This window comes from Stegostoma tigrinum, chromosome 4, assembly GCF_030684315.1.
Source record: "Stegostoma tigrinum isolate sSteTig4 chromosome 4, sSteTig4.hap1, whole genome shotgun sequence".
Classification (NCBI taxonomy): Eukaryota; Metazoa; Chordata; class Chondrichthyes; order Orectolobiformes; family Stegostomatidae; genus Stegostoma; species Stegostoma tigrinum.
Genome location: NC_081357.1, coordinates 128,957,451 through 128,982,680, shown reverse-complemented (window position 1 = coordinate 128,982,680; position 25,230 = coordinate 128,957,451). Strand labels below are relative to the sequence as shown.

Sequence of the window (25,230 nt, the reverse complement as noted above, 5' to 3'; positions counted from 1 at the left end):
ATCTCACCCTATTTGTATCATCAGCATAATTGCAAATATTGTATTACTCCTTTAAGATTAACTTTTTGAAACAATTTCCGTTTTTTTTCTTATTTAAGCACCTTACATTAGACATATTCAGTGCAGTTTCATTAGATGTTGTTCTTCATTTGTCACTAGGCAGTATGTGAAAGCAGGCGCTCTGCGATGACCTGTCACCACCAGCAAAGACTGAAGTTCATGCATGGGCACTGGCGGGGGGCGGGCGCTCAGGAGGACAACTGCAGCCCTAACACTGTGAGGTACATATAAGATTCATTGGATGTAGTGCAGTGATAGCACCTACCTCTGGGCCAGAAGGTCCTGATTCAAGTCCCACCTCGTAATGACATTTCCAAACAAGCTGATTAAAACTACTTTATATTTATCCTGTGTATTGGAGCAACAAGCATCCAATGTTCAAACTCTGTTGTGGTGTAACAGAGTAAATTGCTTTCCAAAATTATAATTGCCTTTATCATTACTTCAAAGCAGAACCTATGTGTAGCAAATATCTACTGCAGGCCAAAAATCTCAGCACGCTCCTGTTGCAGGAGAGAGTTGAATTATAGCTTGGAAACAGCTGAGGTATTACACACAGAGCATCATCATTGGCTATGATGAGCTGTGTAGATAGGGTGGATAAGGTGGTACCTTTTCGGTTAGTGGATGGGTTAACAACTGGGGTCATAGGTTAAGATGGGGTGGAAGGCTAATAGCAGAGTTGAGAGGAAACTGTGTTCACCACAGGATGGTGGAGACTGAAACTCCTGCAGCATTCAAACAGAATTTAAATATTCACACACTGCTATAATCTCCAGGCCAACAGCCGAAAATGGGATTAGTATAGCCAGATCTTCATTTCTTGGTGTAGACACTATGGGCTACTATCTATCTGTGCTGTAAACATCTCTAAGTCTATGGGATTAAAAGCCATGCGAATCAGCTCCACCCTTCGTACATAAATGGTTGGCACCATGCTCCATCTTCATGATCCAGTGTTTTGCCGACAATACTTTTAGACATCTCACTTACGCAAATATTTTCATGAACAGTAGTTCAGGATGATTTATGGCACAGAAAGATGCCTTTGACTCATTCTGTCTGTGAATTAGGTCAGAAACTATGACTGATTACTGGATTATTCATTCAGCAGATACACGTGAAACTGAGGAGAAAACAAAATGGCGTTGAAATGCTGACCAGCTTGTCTGCGATCTTGTCCATAATATTTGCATTGTAGAGGCGCCTTCGCTGGTCTTGCCACCAGCTTTTGATGTAGGTGCATGGTTTCTTTTCAAAGTATGGCAAGTGGAAGTAGTTTCTGAAAATAAAGAAGTTAAAAGACAATTTCCTATAATAGATACAGCTTTCCCCTGCAGAATTCACAAATGAAAAATACTTCCAATTACACAGAACTAATACCATCCTTCACATCTTCAGAAATATTATTCAGTGTGCTTAGAGCAGTTTTATTTTCACAGTTTGAACCATTTTATTTCATACTAAAAATAACTGACAAAACACATGGACAAACGGCATTGTACTCTCAGTATCTCCAGTGTTGTGCCTGCTGTTTGTTGCTGTCTGACAGGTCATAAGGGTATGGCTCCATGACATGATGTACCACCAGGATGGGATATGATATGATATGCTGACTTTCTGTCACTGTCACGCTGATTGATACTGAAGTTGGCTCCCAGAACACAAGGACAAGGCATGGATCATATAGTCATGAAGAATGTAACAAACGTTTATTGCAGGGTCTGATATTTCACATTTTAATCACTGGCACTTGTGTGCCGGGCTCAAGCTAAGCAATTCAGATGCACTGTGGTAAGCTAGCCTCAATATGTCATGCTGCATGAGGACAGAGCTCAGTCAGATGGGGATTGAGAGCTTTATACCATTTAGTCGTATACCATAACATGGTGATGACATCATGAGATGCTTATTTGTCTGCGTGATTTATTTGGATTTCCAGAAGGACTTTGACAAGATGCTGCACAGGAGACTGCTAAATAAGATAAGAGTCTATGGTAATAAAATGTGAGGCTGGATGAACACAGCAGGCCAAGCAGCATCTCAGGAGCACAAAAGCTGACGTTTCGGGCCTAGACCCTTCATCAGAGAGCTATGGTGTTGGGGGCAAGGTGCTGGTATGGATTGAGGATTGGCTGACTGGCAGAGAGCAGAGAGGGGGGATAGAGGGATCTTTTTCGGAATGGTAACGGGTAATTAGAGGCCCACAGGGGTCTGTTTTGGGTCCACAACTATTCATATCATACTTTGATGATCTGGGTGAAGGAGCTGAGGGCATTTTTGTTAAGTTGCTGGATGACACAAAGTTAGGTGGAGGGACAGGTAGTGTTGAGGAAGTGAAGAGGCCGCAGAAGGGCTTGGTCAGCAAGCAAAAGTGGCAAAGTAGCAACAGATTGATGACAATGTGGGAAAGTGTGAGGTTATGCACTTTGGTGGGAAGGATAGAGGCAAAGACTAATTTCTCAATGGGGAAAGAAATCTGAAGCACAAAGGGACTTGGGAGTTCTAATTCAGGATTCTCTTAAGGTTAACATGTAGTTTCAGTTGGCAGTGGGGAAAGCAAACACAAAATTAGCATTCATTTTGAGAGGGCTAGAATACAACATCAGGGATGTACTGCCGAGGCTGTATAAGGGTTTGGTCAGACCACATTTGAAATAGTGTGAGCAGTTTTGGGTCCCACATCTAAGGGAGGATGTGTGGTTTTGGAGAGGGTCCAGGGGATGTTTGAAAGAATAATCCTGAGGATGAAGGACATGTCATATGAGGAGCAGTTGAGGACTCTCTGTCTGTCCTCGATGGAGTTTAGAAGGGTGAAAGGGATGTGATGAAACGTGTAAATACTGAGAAGCCTGGATAGAGTGGACAAGGAGAAGATGTCTCCACTGGTAGGAGATACTGGGGTCACAGCCTTAGACTGAAAGGATGATGCTTTACGATTGAGATGAGGAGGAATTTCTTCAGCCAGAGGGTGGGGAATCTGTGGAAGTCATTGTCACAGAAGGGTGTAGAGGTCAAGTCATTGGCTGTATTTAAGACAGAGATATAGAACATAGAACATAGAACAATACAGCGCAGAACAGGCCCTTCAGCCCTCGATGTTGGGCTGACCTGTGAACTAATCTAAGCCCCTCCCCCTACACTATCCCATCATTATAAGACCATAAGACCATAAGACATAGGAGTGGGAGTAAGGCCATTCGGCCCATCAGGTCCACTCCGCCATTTAAATCTTGGCTGATGGGCATTTCAACACCACTTCCCTGCACTCTCCCCGTAGCCCTTGATTCCTTTTGAGATCAAGAATTTGTCGATCTCTGCCTTGAAGGCATCCAACGTCCTGGCCTCCACTGCACTCTGCGGCAATGAATTCCACAAGCCCACCATTCTCTGGCTGAAGAAATGTCGTCTCATTTCAGTTTTAAATTTACCCCCTCTAATTTTAAGGCTGTGCCCATGGGTGCTAGTCTCCCCGCCTAATGGAAACAACTTCCTAGCGCCCACCCCTTCTAAACTATACATTATCTTGTAAGTTTCTATTAGATCTCCCCTCAATCTTCTAAACTCTAATGAGTACAATCCCAGGATCCTTAGCTGTTCATCATATGCTAAACCTACCATTCCAGGGATCATCCGTGTGAATCTCCACTGGACACGCTCCAGGGCTAGTATGTCCTTCCTGAGGTGTGGGGCCCAAAATTGGACACAGTATTTTAAATGGGGCCTAACTTGAGCCTTATAAAGCCTCAGAAGCACATCGCAGCTTTTATATTCCAACCCTCTTGAGATAAACCACAACATTACAGTCGCTTTCTTAATTACGGACTCTACCTGCAAGTTAACCTTTGGAGAATCCTGGACCAACACTCCCAGATCCCTTTGCACTTCTGATTTGTGAATTTTCTCACCATTTAGAAAATAGTCCATGCCTGTATTCTTTTTTCCAAAGTGCAAAACCTCACATTTACTCACATTGAATTTCATCAGCCATTTCCTGGACCACTCTCTTAAACTGTCTAAATCTTTCTGCAGCTTCCCCACGTCCTCAGTACTACCTGCCTCTCCACCTACCTTCGTATCATCGGCAAACGTCGCCAGAATGCCCCCAGTCCATTCATCCAGACCATTGATATATAAGGTGAACAGCTGTGGCCCCAACACTGAACCCTGTGGGACACCACTCGTCACCGGTTGCCATTCTGAGAAAGAGCCTTTTATCCCAACTCTCTGCCTTCTCTCAGACAGCCAATCCTTAATTCAAGCCAGTAGCTCACCTCGACACCATGGGCCCTCACCTTGCTCAGCAGCCTCCCGTGAGACACTGTATCAAAGGCCTTTTGGAAGTCTAGATAGATAACATCGACTGGGTTTCCCTGGTCTAACATACTTGTTACCTTATCCATATGCTTATCCAAAATATATAGGGTCTTGATTAGTAAGGGGATCAAGGGTGACAGAGGAAGGCAGGAGAGTGGGGCTGAGAACCATATCAGCCACGAGTGAATAGCAGAGCTGATCTAAAAGGCCAAATGGTTTCATTCTGCTCCTATATCTTACAGTCCTATGTTGCTTAATGGTATATCACAGACCTGCTGTGAGAAATAACACGTTAATTTATAGGACTGGATATTCTTTCATGGATTAGCGCACTTCAAATTAATTTTTATATGAATCACTGGTGTTGGTGTTGTTGAACTCTGAAATTTGTTAGTTTGCTGAACTTTGTTGATTATATAAAAAAAAATAAAGTGAGGATAGAACAAAGAAGCTACAGAGGCATAAAATCAGGCCTCTTTGTCGCAAGTGGAAGTGAGTGAGTGAGCGGACAAGAATGTAGAATATAACGTGGCAAACTTTGAGGTTATCCACTTAGGTCAGAAAAACTAAAAGTGCCAAATATTTATTGAATAATAAATGTTAATAATAAAAGGAGGAAGAAGGATTTGATGAAGGGCAAAAGTTAATTATGGTCAACTAGGGAAAGTTAAGGATTGCATTAAATTTAAAGAAAGGAAATAACAGAGATGAGTAGTAAGTTGGACGATTGGGAAAGTTTTAAAAGCCAACAAGAGGAAAGTTAAAAGTAAAGAGGGAGAAAATAAAACTTGAGGGTAAGTTTACAGTAAATATCAAGACAGTAAGAGCTTCTTTAGATTTATAAGTAAAAGAGACACCAAAATGAACACAAGCTATTTAGAAAGTGAGGGTGGGGAAACTGGGAACCAGGAAGTGGCAAGGAACTGAATAAATTTTGGTGCCCATCCCCCTGCTGAATCAGTTTAAACCCGCCCAAACAGCCTTAACCAATATCCTGGGGGGGGGGGGGGGGGGGTAGAATTTGCTAAGGCTATTCGGGTGGGTTTAAACTAATTCAGCAGGGGGATGGGCACCAAAATTGTAGTTCTACTATAGAAAAGGTTGAGAGTACGGTGGTCCGAAATAAAGTTTCAGGGAAGCAAGATGGCACCGGCAAGCAAGAAGTTGGATTGAAGTGTGTCTACTTCAATGCCAGGAGCATCTGGAATAAGGTGGGTGAACTTGCAGCATGGGTTGGTACCTGGGACTTCGATGTTGTGGCTATTTCGGAGACATGGATAGAGCAGGGACAGGAATGGTTGTTGCAGGTTCGGGGATTTAGATGTTTCAGTAAGAATAGAGAAGATGGTAAAAGGGGGGGAGGTGTGGCATTGTTGGTCAAGGACAGCATTACAGTTGCAGAAAGGATGTTTGGGGACTAGTCAACTGAGGTAGTATGGGCTGAGGTTAGAAACAGGAAAGGAGAGGTCACCCTGTTGGGAGTTTTCTATAGGCCTCCGAATAGTTCCAGAGATGTAGAGGAAAGGATAGCAAAGATGATGCTCGATAGGAGTGAGCGAGACAGGGTAGTTGTCATGGGGGACTTCAACTTTCCAAATATTGACTGGGAACACTATAGTTTGAGTACTATAGATGGGTCAGTTTTTGTCCAGTGTGTGCAGGAGGGCTTCCTGACACAGTATATAGATAGGCCAACAAGGGACGAAGCCACATTAGATTTGGTACTGGGTAATGAGCCCGGCCAGGTGTTAGATTTGGAAGTAGGTGAGCACTTTGGTGATAGCGTTCACAATTCTGTTATATTTACTTTAGTGATGGAAAGGGATAGGTGTATACCACTGGGCAAGAGTTATAGCTGGGTGAAAGGCAATTACGATGAGATTAGGCAAGATTTATGGAGCATAGGATGGGGAAGGAAACTGCAGGGGATGGGCACATTAGAAATGTGGAGCTTATTCAAGGAAAAGCTCCTGTGTGTCCTAGATAAGCATGTACCTGTCAGGCAGGGAGGAAGCTTTAGAGTGCGGGAGCCATGGTTTATGAAGGAGGTGGAATCTCTGGTCAAGAGGAAGAAGAAAGCTTATGTTAGGATGAGATGAGAAGGCTCAGTTAGGGCACTTGAGGGCTACGAGGTAGCCAAGAAAGACCTAAAGAGAGAGCTCAGAAGAGCCAGGAGGAGACATGAGAAGTTGTTGGCAGATAGGATCAGGGTAAATCCTAAGGCTTTCTATAGGTATTTAAGGAATAAAAGAATGACAAAAGTAAGATTAGGCCCAATCAAGGATAGTAGAGGTAAGTTGTGTGTGGAGTCAGATGAGATAGGGGAAGAGCTAAATGAATATTTTTCAACAGTATTCACTCTAGAAAATGACAATGTTTTCGAGGAGAATACTGAGATACAGGCTACTAGACTAGGTGGGATTGAGGTTCACAAGGAAGAGGTATTAGAAATAGGTGAAGATAGATAAGTCCCCTGGGTCGGATGTGATTTATCCTCGGATCCTCTGGGAAGCCAGGGAGGAGATTGCCGAGCCTTTGCCATTGATCTTTAACTCATCATTGCCGACAGAAATAGTGCCAGATGACTGGAGGACAGCAAGTGTGGTTCACCTGTTCAAGAAGGGGAGTAGAGACAACCCTGGTAATTATAGACCAGTCAGCCTTACCTCAGTTGTTGGTAAAGTGTTGGAAAAGGTTATAAGGGATAGGATTTATAATCATCTAGAAAAGAATAAATTGATTAGGGATAGTCAGCACGGTTTTGTGAAGGGAAGGTTGTGCCTCACAAACCTTATTGAGTTCTTTGAGAAGGTGACCAAACAGATAGATGAGAGTAAACCAGTTGATGTGGTGTATATGGATTTCAGCATGGCATTCGATAAGGTTCCCCACAATAGGCTATTGTACAAAATACAGAGGAATGGAATTGTGGGAGATATAGCAGTTTGGGTCGGAAATTGGCTTGCTGAAAGAAGACAGAGGGTGGTAGTTGATGGGAAATGTTCATCCTGGAGATCAGTTACTAGTGGTGTACTGCAAGGGTCGGTGTTGGGTCCACTGCTGTTTGTCATTTTTATAAATGACCTGGATGAGGGCGTAGAAGGATGGGTTAGTAAATTTGCAGACGACACTAAGGTCGGTGGAGTTGTGGACAGTGACGAAGGATGCTGTCGGTTGCAGAGAGACATAGATAAGCTGCAGAGCTGGGCTGAGAGGTGGCAAATGGAGTTTAATGCAGATAAGTGTGAGGTGATGCACTTTGGTAGGAGTAACCAGGAGGCAAAGTACAGGGCTAATGGTAAGATTCTTGGTAGTGGAGATGAGCAGAGAGATCTCGGTGTCCATATACACAGATCCTTGAAAGTTGCCACCCAGGTTGACAGGGCTGTTAAGAAGGCATACAGTGTTTTAGCTTTTACTAATAGAGGGATCGAGTTCCGGAACCAAGAGGTTATGGTGAAGCTGTACAAAACGCTGGTGTGGCCGCACTTGGAGTATTGTGTACAGTTCTGGTCACCGCATTATAAGAAGGATGTGGAAGCTTTGGAAAGGGTGCAGAGGAGATTTACTAGGATGTTGCCTGGTATGGAGGGAAGGTCTTATGAGGAAAGGCTGAGGGGCTTGAGGCTGTTTTCATTAGAGAGAAGAGGGTTGAGAGGTGACTTAATATAAAATAATCAGAGGGTTAGATAGGGTGGATAGGGAGAGCCTTTTTCCTAGGATGGTGATGGCGAGTACGAGGGGGAATAGCTTTAAATTGAGGGGTGAAAGATATAGGAAAGATGTCAGAGGTAGTTTCTTTACTCAGAGAGTAGTAAGGGAATGGAATGCTTTGCCTGCAACGGTAGTAGATTCGCCAACTTTAGGTACATTTAAGTCGTCGTTGGATAAGCATATGGACGTACATGGAATAGTGTCGGTTAGATGGGCTTGAGATCGGTATGACAGGTTGGCACGACATCGAGGGCCGAAGGGCCTGTACTGTGCTGTAATGTTCTATGTTAACAGCCTTCACAGTAGATGGTACCCCAGTACGGTCGTAGACTCATACAGCTATACAGCATGAAAACAGATACTATGGTCCAATTTATCCATGCCAACCAAATATCCTAAATTAATCTAGTCCCATTTGTCAGCATTTGGCCCGTATCCATCCAAACCCTACCTGTCCATGTGCCCAAACAGACGCCTTTAAATGTTGTAATTGTACCAGCCTCCACCACTTCTGCTAGCAGCTCATTCCATACACACACCACCCTCTGTGTGAAAAATTTGCCCCTTAGGTCCCTTTTAACTTTTTTCCCTCTCACCTTAAACACACACCGTCTAGCTTTGGACTCACCTACCTTGGGGAAAAGCCATTGGCTATTTACTCTATCCATGCCCCTCATGATTTTACAAACTTCTAGTAGGTCACCCCTCAGCCTCTAATGCCCCAGAGAAAATAGCCCCAGCCTATTCAGTCTCCCCCATAGCTCAAACTCTCCAACCCTGGCAATAGCCTTGCAAATCTTCTCTGAACCCTTTCAAGTTTCACAACATACTTCCTAGAACAGGGAGACCAGAATTGAACGTAGTATTCAAAAGTGGTCGAACCAATGCCCTGTACATTGCAACAGTCGCACCTGGATCTCCCAGCTCCAGTTCTCAATGCAATGGCCAGTAATGGCAAGCATACCTTCTTCGCTATCCTGTCTACTTCGCAACTCCACTTTCAAGGAACGATGAACCTGCACTGCTTCTCTTTCATCAGCAAAACTCCCCAGGACCTTGCCAGTAAGTATTTAAGTCCTGCCCTGATTTACCTTTCCAAAACAAAGCACTTCACATTTATGTAAATTAAACTTCAACTGCCACTCCTTGGGCCATTGGCCCATCTGATCACGAACCCTTTGAACTCAACGGTAACCTTCTTTGTTGATCACTGCACCACCAATTTTGGTGCTATCTGCAAACTTACTAATCATATCTCCTTTGTTTATATCCCAACTCATTTATAAAAATGATAAAAAACAGTGGACCCAACACGTATCCTTGCAGCTGGTCACAGGCCTCCAGTCTGAAAAGCAACCCTCCACTACCACCTTCTGTCTCCTACCTTTGAGACAATTCTGTATCCAAATGGGTAGTTCTCCCTGTTTTCTATCTGATCTAACCTTACTAAGCACTTTACCATGAGGAACCCTGTTGAACTTCTTGCTGAAGTCCATATCGATAGCGTTCCAAAACTATTCAGTATTCAAGGGACAAATGGAGAGAAATAAATAAATAAATATCACCAGAGAAAAATGCAAGAGAAACTAATGGAGCTAAAGACTGATAATTGCTATGGACCTGATGGAATATACCCTCAAATACCAAAGAAAGGAGCCGTAGAACAGTGGGTGCACTGGCAGTAATCTTCCAAAAATCTGGAGGTTCTGGGAAGTTTCAGAGGATTGGAAAGATGGCAATGTAACACCTTTATTTAATCTAATTAAATTATAACACTCTTACACAGATATAGCCATAAGATTTCTTATGATGTTTCTCATGATATGATGTATAGAAGAAATTCTTACGTTTTGACCAATAATTTAATACAATGGAGACTTTTGTTCAAATTCGACCTAGTTTTCTAGTCAAGCTGTGCAGAGATGCTGTTACACATCTCTGGAGCAGTTCCAGTTGGAACTCAGATCTCCTGGTCCAGGCATAGGGATGTTGCCATGTACCACGTGAGGGTGCCCTAAGCTGGTGACGTGATCGGTTTTGTATAAATAGTTTCAGCTGCATGAAGCTGAGCAGAAATAGAACTTTTGAGATAGAACCGTGGACTGCATTACGGCAAAATCTTGGAACATAATTTGAAAGGTTAGTCATTCTGTGCTAGTTGTATTTCTCACTCAGTACAATAGAGTAATATGAAGCCAAATTCTTCCCTTGACTTTCTTCTACCACCTGTATTCCGAAGTTGGTGAGTACAAATTCTGCTCAGTTGTGCTTGTTCAGAGCTTTATTGCACCAACAGAGGGTGATGGAGGGAGAGAAATCCAGAGGGTTACTCAGATGTGGCCATTTGATCTGTGAAATTCTCTCAGTGAATGAGTGATGGAGTAAATTGTTAAATGATAACTTTTTTTATGTAGGAAGCACAGACCTGTCAGTAATAACGGGTTTCATCGGTGGAGTGCAGGACACAGGCTCCAGGTCTCCATCATCATCGACTTCATCTTCACTCGAGTTCTGAAGAAGTTCTGACTCCTCCTCATCAGTGTCCCCTCCCCCTTTTTTCTTGCGAGCAGCTGGCTTGCTTATTCCATCAATTTGGTTTCCGTAGTTACCTAGAGAGAAGCAGAGTGGTCATATTTCCTTGCCTTCGATGAAAAGGAAACTCAAGATGATAACAACAATTTGCAGCTGTCTTGCTGTATTGAAATCTCCTGTGGTTTACAGTTACATTGTGAAATAAAGCATCACATCGAACCACCTAAGGAGTTATTCAGATGATCAAACGTTTGGCTAAAGGGGGCCATTTTAAGAAATGTTGCAAAGGAGGACAGTATTATATACAGGCAGAACGACAGAAGAAGGGAATTCCAGAGCTTAAGTCCTAGCACATGAACACACAGCTACAGATGGTGGAGTTATAAATTGGAAATGTGTGAGACACTGGGATTAGAGTGGTACAGAAATCTTAGAGGGTTGTAGGGTTGAACGATATCACAGAGGTAGGAAGATGCAAGACAGTTCAGTGATAAAGCAGCTGAGCTGAAATATGTGAAGCTGGATAATGTTACAGTGATAGAAATAAATGGTCTTCATCCATGCACAGAAGGTCAGAAGCTCGTCTTGGGATCAATGTGACACAAGAGTTGTGAACAGATTGGTAAATGGTTAAGATTAACCCAGAGAGATGGGGATGGCAGCCAGGGAACACAGTTTGGATAAGACTTGGCATCGAAAGTTTATGATTTCTCAATACTGAACCGGAGGACCTTCCTGCCCATCCAGCATGTAAAGCTGGGTGAGCAGTCTGCTATGTTAGTAATATAGAACTAGCAAGATCTCAAGGACATCTGGGATTGGAAGAAATACTGGCTCAGCCAGTGACATTCATTTCCATGAATGATTTTTTTAAAAGAAGAGTCAGGTGAGATGGCAAGGCTAACAGGGTTAGATGTAGCAAAATGCTCAACTGAGAGGCAAGTGTCAGAGGAGTAGAGGATCAGACCAAGCTCTGATCTTTTGAGAAATGCCATACTGCCCCAATGCCAGTTATGACTGGGCAATAGCTGAATGTACAATCAGGTGGGGAGTCTTCATTAAGGAGGGAGGGGGTGGGGGCAGATGTTGCGAACTCTCAAGAGGCCATGTCTAGTAGGGTGTATGCTTATCAATTCGAAGTGAAGTAGTAAAATTGTTTCTACCTTGCTCGTTCTAACATGTCAACAACAGATAAGGCTATCTCCGATCATTTCCTTGTATCCTATTCAATCCACATCACCCTTCCATGCCCTACACTATTTTCTCCTGCATCTGTCCCTGTAAAAACTGTCCCCTAATTTGTTTATAATTGCATTTTCAAAGTCCCAACTCTCCAGGCTTTGGTCTTTAATTCTTCATGAAATTTCTGCAACTGATTTAACTTAACCCTAACCGTGGCTCTACCTTCCATTTCCTGGTACCTAATAAAACCATTCCTCTCTCTCACTTGGCTATATCTGCTGCTACGTCCCTCATACTGATTTTCTGAAGTCTAAGGAACAAAGGCTTGAAAGTCAATTGGTTCATCAATTTGAAATGAAGTAATAAACTTATTTATATAAACTGGATTTGCACCAGTAACAGCCTACAATCATATTCTGAGATATTATGCGTTTTTAGAAAAGGTAAATGAGTATACAGGAACACAACTCAGTGAAGAATCTTTATTGGATAGCACCTACTTTCATGACACATATACAGACCCAAGTTCATGAGGTACGTTTTTGTTATATTCTGAGTACTAAGGTAGTAATTTTATCAGTCTTCGTTGAAATAATTGGCAACTTGACATGGCATGACGTTGAAGAAACAAGTATCATTATGTTTAGCCCAAACTGTCAATTATTCAATATGTTTTATGACAGTAAGATGCAATGGCATTTTAGGTGTACAGTGCTGAACTAAGCTGTTAAAATTTGGAAAATATAAAAGACAATTGAATGAGCATTTGGAAAGAAAAATATTTATAAAGATACAGAGAAGGAAAAAGGGATTCCAAGTCATCTGCTTCACTACCAAGAGTGCTGCAGTGATAGGCTGTGTCAATTTTCCATGCAAATGACTAGAACTTCAGAAGTAAGTACAGAGGGGAGTTACCTAACACTTATGCACAACAAAAGAGAAATATTTCCTAGTTCTGTGGGCAATTACCATCATAAGCCAGTCACCTCAGTGTCAGTGAAATGTAGATATGAATGCATTGGGCTGCACATCAGTAAATGTACTTCAAGAATAAATCGTTAGATGGCCAGGAGTGGGGATTGAGCATTGTTGGGGTGCAGAGGATAGGGGTAATGAGCATTGTCCTGATGTAAGGAGTAATTATTACTGAAGGGGGAGTGAGTGGTGAGCATTGCTTTAAGATCAGGGGCTGATTGTTATTGGGGGGTAGTTAGTGCTGTCAGGATGAGGTGTGTGTGAGCATTATTGGGGCTTCATGAGCTCAAAGCTGTTGAGGGTTTTAAGGTGAGCTTTGTTTGGAGGGGTTTACAGGAGTGAACGTTTCCAATGATGAGCGGAGAAGTTCAGAATTGTCAGAAGATCCTGATAGGGTTGAACAAACTGTCAGAAGTGCAGCGTAGTTGGGAGTGGGAGGAGGGAAGGGGGTGCTGACTATTCCAGGTTGGGGCTGTGTTTATTTTTCTATTTTTCTGCTTTAATTATCGCCCTGAGATTAGAAGTGGCAGAAAGCTAAGGTAAATGTATCAAACCCAAGTTCTCAGCACTGAGGTCTGCGGTGGAAACACTCTCTGAATGACCCAGGCAGGATAATCATGCCCACTGGAGTTTAGACTTCCTGGGGAACACTGCATATGTGGCAGGTTGGGGCTTCCTCAGGGTCCTGAGGCACAATAGCACAGAATATCTCAAAATTTGTTGCTGGTGTCATCAAAAAACTGAGCCATAGTTTCCAACCGTTTACAAATTTAGTTAATTTATTGATTACTTGATTATTTCTGCTTTTTTAAAATAAACCAGAATATGGCCCTAATGAATCACAATTACATTTATATGAAACCTGGCTAATGCAGCAAATATTTTCTGATGCAGGAATAAATGAGCAGAATGGCATTCTGAAACAATTCTGTAACTGCGACATTCGCTATGAAGCATCAGAATAAACTTTCTACTCCAGAACTTATTCTGCATGCTGCAAGTGTGAAATTGCTCATCTTATGGTGGATTTTTCATCCACTAATTTTAAATGACTGAATTCAGAGATCCACAATTGCATGCTGTCAGAAGCAAAAACTATTGCTATTATCCACTCTACTGAGGATCACTTAGACTACACTCACCAATTGTAACTTCAAAATTGACTGGTTTATCTCCAATTCTTCTGTCAAGCATTGTTGATTCCAGGAAGGCTCCAAAGAGAAAGAACTCTTCTAATTTCCCTGTTGCAAGCTGGGATTAAAAATTAAAGTGTGTTAACACTATTTAGGAATTATATTGCCTTGCAAAATATTTGCTTTGGATTTTTCAGATAGATATAAAACTGAATGGCTGACAATACTAATGCCTTCTGAAGGAGGAAAGTGTTCTGATGGATGGGTCACTCAACCCAAAACATTAACTCTAAATTCTCTCCATAGATGCTGCCATTCCTGCTCATCTTTTCCAGCAATTTCTGTTTTTGTCCAACACTCTGAAATCGAAGTGGATCTGCAGATTGGTGGGAAGCAAACATCGCTCCATTATACAGCTCCAAGGTGAGATGTCTGAGCCCAGGATGGTCTGCAAGGGGACCCTGGGATCGGTGTGGTTAGCAAAGCTCTAACTGGTGTCAAAAAGTTTCTCAATTTGTCTGTATTTGACAACTTACCCACTTAGCACATCATTTCATAAAATATTTACAATAAGATTAGCAGTTTTTACCTGTATTTGCATTAGGTTTTCACATGAACAATTTGAATATAACTTTTTTTTTATTCAACTCTAACTTTTTAGCAACAAATTAGTGCTACATGTTCTCAGCCCTGAGATGAAAGGATGAAGACTTGCGAACACAATAGTGTATTACAGAAGGAACTTGTCATTCATCTGGGAATGATAACTGTGAAGCGCTGAAAGTATCTTTATAGCACAGTTGGTTGCACTGAAGAGACAATTTCACAACTAGATTGATGCTTATCCACTAACCTTAAGCTGCGGAATAGCACAAAGGTAGAAACTGTTTTTGGTGACGGTACTCTTTTTAAAAGCGTATTCCTTATGGGAAATGAGCATCATCAGCAATTTCTCTCCATGTCTAAGTGTGAATGAAGTGAATGGCTTGCTGGAGCCATGCCAGAGTACAGTTAAGAGTTAAGTACATAGCTGTGACTCTGAAGTTAGATGCAGACCACATAGAGGCAAGGTCAGCAGATTACTTTCTCTGAAGGACGGGAAGAAGATTAGTTACAGTGGGTATTCCCCACAATGACAATAGTTTCACGGTCACCGTTACTGTGTCTGGTTTTTATTCTAGGTTCGTTCATTGAATATAAATAGCACCAGCTGCCGTGCTAGGATTTAACCCATGTCTCCCACAGCATCAGCCTGCATTGCTAGTTTAGTGACAACATCACTGTGACATGATCTCCACTAATCAATATGAATATGAATAACGAAAAGAACTAATTGTATTTATGTATTGCTTTTGACATAACAAAATATATTTCTGAAAAATCATACTTTGTTGAAAGCCTATACCAACGTACTAACCAATCAGGGTTCACCACTCATACAGTATAAATGCTGGTTTTCCCATTAAATTGGTATTCTTGTGAAATGTCCTGATCAATGGAAGAAGAAAAACTTCAACAGTATGTATATTTTCAGCAATGCTTAAGTTTAGTACAGCCAAGCAACTGTAATAAAATGCCCCAAAGCTGCTTCACATGATTGTTATAAAGCAAAATTAGGCACTGAGCCAATTAAGGTGATATTAGGTAGATGTCAATAATATAGGTGAGAAGGTTTTTGAGTCACCATGGATTTTAAAGAGCATCTTGAAAGCTCCAGTCAGAGGGGTTTGGGAATGGAATATCACAGCTTAGTGCCTGGAAAGCTAGAGCCATAGCATCCAGTGCTGAGTAAATAAAATCGGGGATGCTGAAAAGATTAAAAACAAAATGAATGAGACAGGATATCTTGACTTGTTGCGGTGCTGGACGAGATTAAAGAGATAGGGAGCGGGTAATCCCTGGAGAGAACTCAAAAACATGATTGAAAATTTAAAATCAACACGTTGTTTAAATGAGAACCAACACTGGTCAGTGAGCAGAGGAATGGTTAGTAAACAGCACTTAATATGAGCAAGGACAGAGTATGGAGTACTCAAACAAATCCCTCTCCACTGTCTTGATGAAGGTATTAGTCTTCTATTTTCAGTTAGAAGATGTAGAATCTTTCTATATGTGTGATAAAACATCACAGGACGTGGGTATTGCTAGCTAGGTTTGCTCCCCACTAATTACCCTCGAGGTGGTGGTGATGAATTGTCTTCTTGAAGTGGTGGCTCAGTGGTTATCACGACAGCCTCACAGCGCCAGGGATCCCGGTCCAATTCCAGCCTCGGGCAACTGTCTGTGAGGAGTTTTCACATTCTCTTTGAGCCTATGCGGGTTTCCTCTGCGTGCTCTAGTTTCCTCCCACAGTTGAGAGATGTGCAGGTTAGGGGGATAGGCCATGACGAATTGCTCACAGTGTCCAGGGATAGGCAAGGCAGGTGGATTGGCCATAGGAAATGCGAGGTGATAGGGTAGGGGGTGATTCTGGTTGGGATGCTCTTTGGAGAGTCAGTGTGGCCTTGTCAGGCTGAATGGCCTGTTTCTACACTGTAGGGGATTCTACCGTTTTATAACTACTGTAGCACTTGTGATGTATGTATATTCACAATTCTGTTAGGAAGGGATGTATAATTGTTTAATAGATAATATTTTTCAGGTTTTACTGATCTCAACATTTGACAATGTGATATTTACTAGACTGACTTCTTCCCTATGAGCTAGAAAAGTAGGGTGAAATAAAAATCCCCATTCTGTTCCCAGAGATGGTACTACTTACATCTGATATCTGTTGTATTGACTCCACTTGAACGTCGGTGGAGCTCATTATTTCTGTTGAGGCTGTGTCTAAGACTTCCATACCAATGCTAATGAGTAATCGGGCTCTAAACGATACCCCTTCACCGAGACCCTCGTTTAAATCCTGATGTTCATCCATCAAGGTGTAGTTACGCGTGGACCCATACATGTTCACCCAGGAAGGACCAAAGGTGGGCAGAAACCCTGTAAAAGGGCACACCACATGTTGATATGTCCAACATTGTAGAAGAAATTGACACGTTCTAATGGAGGAGATCATAAAAGAACTTCAGAAATAGGCCATTGGATTCTGTTGTAGGACAACCGAGAGAAGGGGTCAGGTGTAATGCACTCACCTTTGTCACCATCATTTGAAATCTTTCTCAGATCAACAAAATGTGTTCCTATAGCAACTTCATTCACTTTGTCGGAATCTCGGATCTGGATTTTTATTCGTGTGCAGAGAGGTGGGAACATTTCAGTAAATATAACTTGCTCATTCCATGTTGGTTCATATGTGCTTTTTTGGACACTGGTTTTTCCCTGGTCAAAGAATAAAACACTGATTATGGCTGGGTTTGAGTTACTAGGATTAAACAGCAGAGAACTAATTGGTGTTATGGTAATTAACAGTAATATGAATACCAATTGTGATCAACAAGAACAACAGTTTACTGAACGAACTAGATCAAAATAAACCACATTTTGAAACTAAAAATCAGTGACTAACACTACATTAACAATTGGCAGGTCTATTATTATGTCATAATTTCAGAAAAATGTAAGTGGTACATTCGTTGTTGAGACAGTTTATTTCCAGTTCTGATTTTGCTTTCAAAATATAGTCATTTGCATTGATTCTGTGTGGTAGATAAATGACTCATTGAAACTATCTGAGGCTTTGTCTTGCACAGAACATACAAGAAAACTACGTTGTCTTCAGCCTATGCAACAAATCCTGACTAGATTTCTGATTAAAACTATTCTCAATACTGCAAACAAGTTTCAGAATATCCAAAATATACATGCAAAAAATTAGCACATTTGACACCTCAATAGTATCCAAGTTGTTAAGCCAACGACATCTGAAAATAATGTTGCAAATTTTGTAATTTGAATTAAGCAGCAGAAATCCATAAAGCCACAAGAAAAAGGAAAAGGGGTAGGCCATTCGGCCTGCTGAGCCTGTTCTGCCATTCAATACAGCCATAGCTGATCTAACATTCCTCGTGTCCACTTTCCTGCCCTTTTCCCTCAATTTCCCTTCAGTTTTGATTCCCTGGCTGATATCAGCCTTACATATACACAAGGACTCTATTCCCACAGCCCTCTGTTGCAAGGAGTTCCAAAGACTCAGAACTCTGAGAAGAAGCTACTCCTCATCTCAGTCTCAAATTGGTGTCCCTTTATCCTGAGACCATGCCAACTGGTCCAAGACTCTCCCACAAGGGCAAACATCCTCTTAGCATTGACCCTGTCAAGCTTTGTTCAGAATCCTTCACATTACAGTGAGATCACCTGTCATTCTTCTAAACTCTAGTGAGGAGACTCCCAACCTGTTTAGCCTTTGTCTGTAAGACAATCCCTCCTTACCAGGTATCATTTGAGTGAATTGTCTCTGCACTGTCTCCAATGTAACAATACCTTCCCTTAAATAAGAAAACTAAAACTGCTCACAGTGCTCCAGATGTAGTCTCACCAGCACTTGTACAGTTACAGTAAGACTTGTTTACTTTTATACTCCAAACATCTTGAAATAAGGGCCAACATTGTATTAACCTTCCTGGTAGTCCATAAACAATTTTTCATTAGTTCAAATGTGCTCCGGTACTTTGTAGCTTCAACATAGAAAGGAATTAGAGAGTTGCTTTAACTCCGGAGTTATGGAAGGCTTTATGTAAATAGTAAATTTAAAACAATTCTGCACAGATTTAAAAGCTGTTTTTATTCTTTATTCATTCACAGGATGAGGGTATCGCTTTTAGGCAGCATTTATTGCCCATCCCAGTTTCCCAGAGGGCAGTTCAGAGTCAACCACATTGCTGTGGGTCTGGAGTCTCATGTAGGCTGGACCAGGTAATGATGGCAGTTTCTTTCCCTAAAGGACATTAGTCAACCGGGTGGGTTTTTCCACAATTGGCAAACTTCAATTTAGCTGATTAATAAAGGGAAGGAGGGCTTCATGGATCTCCCTCCCTTTGGGATGGCAAATGTCCCCATGATGGATCTGAAGATTGTGAGCTCACTATTCCATTTCAAATATCATTTGTTGTCTTCTAAATTTGATCACAGAGTTTAAAATTCAACACTCGCACTGAGTTAGATTAGATTTCCTACAGTGTGGAAACAGGCCCTTTGGCCCAACAAGTCCACACTGCCTCTTGGGCCATCCCAACCAGACCCATCCCCCTATAACCCACACACCCCTGAACACTACGGGCAATTTAGCATGGCCAATCCACCTAACATCTTTGGACTGTGGGAGGAAATCGGAGCACCTGGCGAAACCCACGCAGACACGGGGAGAATGTGCAAACTCCACACAGACAGTTACCCGAGGCTGGGATCGAACCCGGGTCCCTGGCGCTGTGAAGCTGCAGTGCTAACCACTGAGCCACCGTGCCGCTCTGAAGTGTTTTCAAATTAGAAAGCCATTATCAGACAAATATATAAATAGATACAATAAGGTGAAGGTTCTGCAAATGTTCCCCATAACCTCAAGGGGAAACCACCAGAAAAACATATAAGCAGTTTTCCATGCTATTTCTCAGAGAATTGCGCTGATATTTTTCATTATACTTATGGGGTAAATGAATGGGAAACTTCTGGAAATTACATTCAGATTATGTTCCCATAGATTCAAGATGGCGATGCTTGCCTGGTAGGTAGTGTTTGGGCTCATCAGAACATGCCCATTCCAGGCTGCACCTTTTCTCTGCGTGCTATTCATCTTCTTCTTTTCTTCTCTTTTCTCATCTTTAAGGCTGGAGCGGTGTTGGTTGGGCAGTGGCTGCAATGTCAGTAGTGTGGATTGGGACTCCTGGTGGCAGCAGCAGGGCCTGGGCTTTTGGCGACGCAAGGCCCGGAGCCTGGACTCTTGCTGGTGGTGATACCCAAAGTGGAGAGTCCTGGTGATGGTAGGCCCAGAGCCTGGACTCTTGGTGGTTTTGGATAACAGCAAAGCCAGGATCTCCTGGGGCATTGACTTAATTGTTTCTGTTCCCGGGGGGGGGGGCGCTCCATGAGGCCTAGAGCACGTTGCAGTAGCCCTGATGCTGTGCTTGAGACCAAGGTGAACAGAAGATGAACTCTAATTTGAATAACTTCTTTTAATTCTTTTTGTAGCTCGAAATGGCACCAGCTTGTGGTGACAAGATACTTTTCAGTGTATCTTCAGGATATATATAACAATCAAATTATTCATCTATCATTCCTTTGTTGGCAACTATATTAAACTGTTAACTTATTTAAAATTAAGGTGATTAACATTTTAAATAAATTGCCATGCATTGTCATCATTACATTGTAAAATGTGCTTGTCTCATGACGCTTTCATGCCTTAAAAGGTAGATTTCTTGTCTTAATTCCAATAGGTTGTAAAAGGAATTATTTGGTTAATGACTGGCAACAGTGTAAAATAAATCAGGGAAAGAAGTAAAGATCCATTTATACTTCTACCGTTTTTGTATTTTCATATGTACAGTTTGTAAAATATCTATCACAATACCTTTTGTCCTGCAAATGATACTTGAACATAGGGATCGACTAAATCTTTGTTTTCTCCAATGAATGCCTTCTTCATATTAGCCATTATGCTGGTGTTCATCTTCGGAAGTCCCTCTGCTCTGTAGACCTTGACATAATACCTTGCCCACTGCCTCTCTGAGGGTACCCCTTCAGGGAGCAATAAGTTCCTGTTGATAAACAGGTAGATGATAATCTAAGGTTTTGGAGTAGATGTGTAGCTCTACTAGATGAGAGCCATTTGGAAATTGTTGAGCAAAATATATTCAGAAAAGTAATATTTGGGGAAGGTGAAGAGCGATGTGTCATTTTGTGGCAGTACAATCACCTGTGAAAGGTGCAATATTGCATGATAGCACTATTTACTCCTGTTGCATCACATGTTTGATGACAATTTCGGACAGGCTGTAGCAAACACTACTTTTCATTGAGAACTCAACATTTATTAAAATATTGGTATTTGCAAAAACAAGTTCAAATTTGTTCACAAAAATTGTATGTGTGTTTATCGAATGGCTTCAGAAGAGAAAAGACAATAATAGTTTGGTAACCAAGTGTGAGGCTGGATGAACACAGCAGGCCAAGCAGCATCTCAGGAGCACAAACGCTGACGTTTCGGGCCTAGACCCTTCATCAGACAATAGTTTGGTACTCTGCTTTGCTTTATACTGATTTCATGGTTGTCCCAGGCAATATGCTTACGGGCAGCATGGACATATAAAATTAAACAGGAAGCTAGGCCTCTGCCTTGTGACACACCCAGTTAATGGAATGTGAAAGGCTTGTTTCTGTACCCACCACATTAACATGCGCAGAACTGAGAAAGGAAGCAGATTCGTCCTTTAGGTGTTACTCCTAATTTAGTTACAGTCACTCTGCATCCAAAACCCAAAACTTCACACTCTTTCCTAGGGACCGTACCCCTCTCGGACCAAGAACCTTGGATTTACCACCAGGTCTGGTTGCTGTCAACCTTCTCCCTGAGACTGCTCAGCAGTAGCATGGAACATTTAGCTGCCAGCCAACTGGATTGGCCAGCAGCCCTCGTGGGAGGAACCTCCTTTATCTGAGAGCTTGTTAAGGCCATTTGTGTTGCATTATTGCTGCAAAGCAGCTCTTTTTAAAGTCAGTCAGCCTGCAACCAACTTTTCTCTTGGGGTGGGGGGGGGGGGGGAAGCAATATGCCCAGTCCCCTGGAAAATTCCAACACTAAAACAATCCCTGTCATGGAATACTTCCGGATTCCTGCCAGCCTACTTTATAATTGCATCTCTGATACTATCATCTGAATAGAAGCCTCCTTCTGGTTTTATGCACATGATTCTTTCATCACTAAACAAAAAATATGTGGCAATAGCATAATTTCATTTTTTCTTGAGTGAAGCAATTATAAAGAAGTATTTATCAGATCACAGAGCATTGGAGAATGTTTTACATATAGACAGTACATCATAAGAAACATTTTTCATTTTTGTGGGTGCTGAATGAACGAACTGAGATCCTTCAGTAAATGTAATCCCTCACCCTTCGATGTCGTCTTCATCAGTCTCATTAGACTTGTGTGGTGTCTTGATATTATCGCCCTTCCCAACGACAGCGATGTCACACTTTAAGTAGCCTTTCACCCCAGTAGTGATGTCCCCAGGATCACACAGTATGGCCCATCTGTGGTAGAATTGATGTTCTGTTAAAATAAATGAAAAATAGAGGAAGGTTACAAAGTTGGAGATCCTGAATTTGAATAAATGTTTGTCACTGTCAATTAAAATAAGTTGCAATGACCCATTTATTTATCTAATATATAATGAAATAAGATGCTGAGACAGTGGCCGACAAACCCATTGGTTTGTCAGGCAGCAGATGCCTGGCTCAAATTAATCCAATTATCATCAGTTCTCTCTAAACTGAGTGGAACGTTTGCCTATGAATTCCATTGACATTCAATAATGTTCTGTCAAAGATCAGATAAAAGGCCATGGATAAAACAATTTCCTTCCCTTCATTTGATTGACAGAATTATTCACTTCTGGCGTGGGAAGTGATTTTACAATTGATACAAAAACATAGTCATGCACAAGGGGAAAAAGGACGGAGGTTTGTGGCACCAGTGGGTGGAACTTGTTTGCAATATAAATTCTAAAGGAGAGCTTGGGCTAATGGCTGGTTTCTGCACCATAGGTTCCATGTAATTGTAAGTAATTACCTGGCTGTGAATAGATAGTTCCTATATCGAGCTTGAACATGCCCACCAACGTCCCGCTACGCAGGAGGTTTTTGGAATGAATTACCTGCAAGAAATTAGAGGTAAATCATTTTTATGGACGTACTTCTTTCTAGCAAGAATTAAACTGCCTTAATAATTTGAACAGCAAGCATAGTCAACATTTTCATGCCCCCTCCCCCCAGTAACAATGAAAAGGAAATAATATATTTAACTTATGTTTCAGGTTTCCTAAAATGTGGTTGTATTTTTATTGCATAGAGGGCATGGTTCTTGATACTTTCTCTCCATTTCTCTTTATGTTTCATTCCTGGTGTGAACCATGGCTCAGTTAGTCACACTCCTGCTTGTGAATATCAAGGTTCTGGATTCAGGCACAAGAGGAATGTTACATGGTAGAAAGTGCCATCTTTCAGAAAGGATCTGTCCGCATTTGCACCAAAATGAGGCTTTAGCATTCTGTTGTCTTGTTAGACCTGTTCTTGAAATAATAGTCGCATCACATTCTTTCATCTTAACTGCTTGTTTTTTTCCCCAAAAATAAACAAGATGGTTACACTGAATATGTAAACTTTCTCACCGAGAGCTTGACTATTTTATCAAACATGACATCTGGAGATACATGAAAGTCAAAGACGAAGTACTAGAGGGAAAAAAATGGAAAACAGAGACTTTAGTAACCAACTAAATAGCATTCATTGAACATTTGAAAGCTAATATCTATACGCCTTATCTATATAAAAGTGCATCGAGGAAAATTAAACACTAATGATGACAATCTTGTTTATTTATGTTTGGTGTAACAATGTGAACAATTACAAATTAACAATAAATGCAAAACGAGAACATATTTCCTATGCTTACACATCTTGAAAATTCTATCCAGATTATGTTAACCTAACAAAAAGTATTTTTCCAATAAAACTGGAATTACTTGTGACTCGGTCAACTTCTTTGATAAAGACTTGACTTGGACCGAGTGTTGCAGACTGGCACATTCTAAGGTCCAGGACTATATACTCAGGGTCACACTAAAGCTGAGAGCAGCTATCCCCAAGGCTCAGTGGGGAAAGACCACACTCTAAGGTCTTTCTGCAGAGTACAACGAGGAGTAGTTTAAATTCAAGACCTTAAGGGAACATAAATAGTTTCCTTGTAAGCGTAGAAAATGCGTGTATGGAAACTCTCAGAAATGTCAGATTCCATTTTTTCTTTCTCTCTGCAAAGTCACTGCAGAACTGTTCCTCGACTTTTTGTTATTCATTTGTGGGATGTGGATGCGGGCGTCACTAGCTGGACCAGCATTTTATTGCCTGACCCCAGTTGTCCCCTTGAGAGGGTGATGGTGAGTTGCCTTCTTGAACTGCAGAACCACAATACCAGTGGGAATTCTAGGACTTTGACGCAGTGACAGCGAAGGAAAGACAATACATTTCCAAGTCAGCATGGTGAGTGCTGGAGAGGAACTTGCAGGGGATCCCGTTGCCAGGTTACTGCTCCCCACGTCCTGCTGGCGAAGTGATCATGGGTCTGAAGGTGCTTTTGAAGGATCTTTGGTGAATTTCCTTTGTACGTACTTAGAGATAATTTTAATGAATAATGTAGACTTTTTCAATTAAAAAAAGACTTCGAAAATAACTCAGAATTTTCCATGAGCAATGTTTAATGACAATTTTACATATTTATTAATAGGCTTCCCACCAACATGAAAGCAATATCAAGGTTACATATGAAAGGAAACAAAAAGATAAAATATTGTAAGTGGTAATGGATTTAATTTTTATTTGGTGTATTTGATTTTGGACAATCGAATACGCTGTTGACGTTTATTTCATCCTGATAAAAGGAACACTAGGCACTGTTTGCAGATTTCCCTAATGGAATTGTTGAAGGTATTTTGTTAGCCCTTGAAGCTTTGTTGTGTAAAATGTTAACGTAAATTGAGAAAACTGAAAGAAGCACTGTTCTAAGTCAAGTTGTAAGTTAAATCTTGTTTCACTTTAGGAAGGAATAATCAAACTAATCATCATGATCATAGTGGGGCAGAAATTCCAATCAGAATTGGAAAGTTCCCATCAGCGTTGGAAACCTTATGTGTGGCCCTGAGTGGATTAAAAGAAAATACTCACCTACCTTCAGATGAATTCTGTGTAGGAGATTCCTGAAATTTTACCAATCTGTCCAGAAATTCACAAATCCAGCAGCAGAGAAGATTATTATTAAAATAATTTACCTCTTTTTTTCACCACAGACTGCAGTATTATGAAATGTTAATGTTTAGCAGACACGTTGAAAGCTATTGTGAAAGGGTAGGTATGTAAAGTAAGTGTAGGGTGTAGGGTGCCAGGTGGATGGGGGGGATACCCAGAGGGTGAGAATGTTATAGATCATCAGCCAGGTGGGGAGGTAGTGTCCTGGTAAGTGGATGGAAATCCAGGTTCAGTGTAAGTAGATTGTTGGGAAGAGATTGGTTACCAGTTGGGATTGGGTTGAGAGTGGTGTTGGGTGTCAGGTCAGAGAGTGGTCTGGCTGGGGTAAATGTGGGTCATTGGGTTGGGTGTGGGGCCCGGG

The 25,230-nt window shown here is 41.5% G+C and overlaps 1 protein-coding gene across 10 annotated transcripts in view; it reads right to left on the bottom strand.

Annotated features, from left to right (window-relative positions):
• Window positions 1-25,230, bottom strand: part of otofa (otoferlin a) — a 343,946-nt gene that overhangs the window by 98,569 nt on the left and 220,147 nt on the right. For all 10 annotated transcript variants that reach the window (XM_059645651.1, XM_059645653.1, XM_059645659.1 and 7 more), the window contains exons 11-19: window positions 23,240-23,302; window positions 22,642-22,726; window positions 21,963-22,122; window positions 20,422-20,608; window positions 17,051-17,237; window positions 16,675-16,898; window positions 13,923-14,031; window positions 10,517-10,700; window positions 1,222-1,342 (exon numbers count right to left, since the gene is read on the bottom strand). In XM_059645651.1, the coding sequence (XP_059501634.1) occupies window positions 1,222-1,342; window positions 10,517-10,700; window positions 13,923-14,031; window positions 16,675-16,898; window positions 17,051-17,237; window positions 20,422-20,608; window positions 21,963-22,122; window positions 22,642-22,726; window positions 23,240-23,302 (1,320 nt within the window). The remainder of the gene's footprint in view (window positions 1-1,221; window positions 1,343-10,516; window positions 10,701-13,922; window positions 14,032-16,674; window positions 16,899-17,050; window positions 17,238-20,421; window positions 20,609-21,962; window positions 22,123-22,641; window positions 22,727-23,239; window positions 23,303-25,230) is intronic.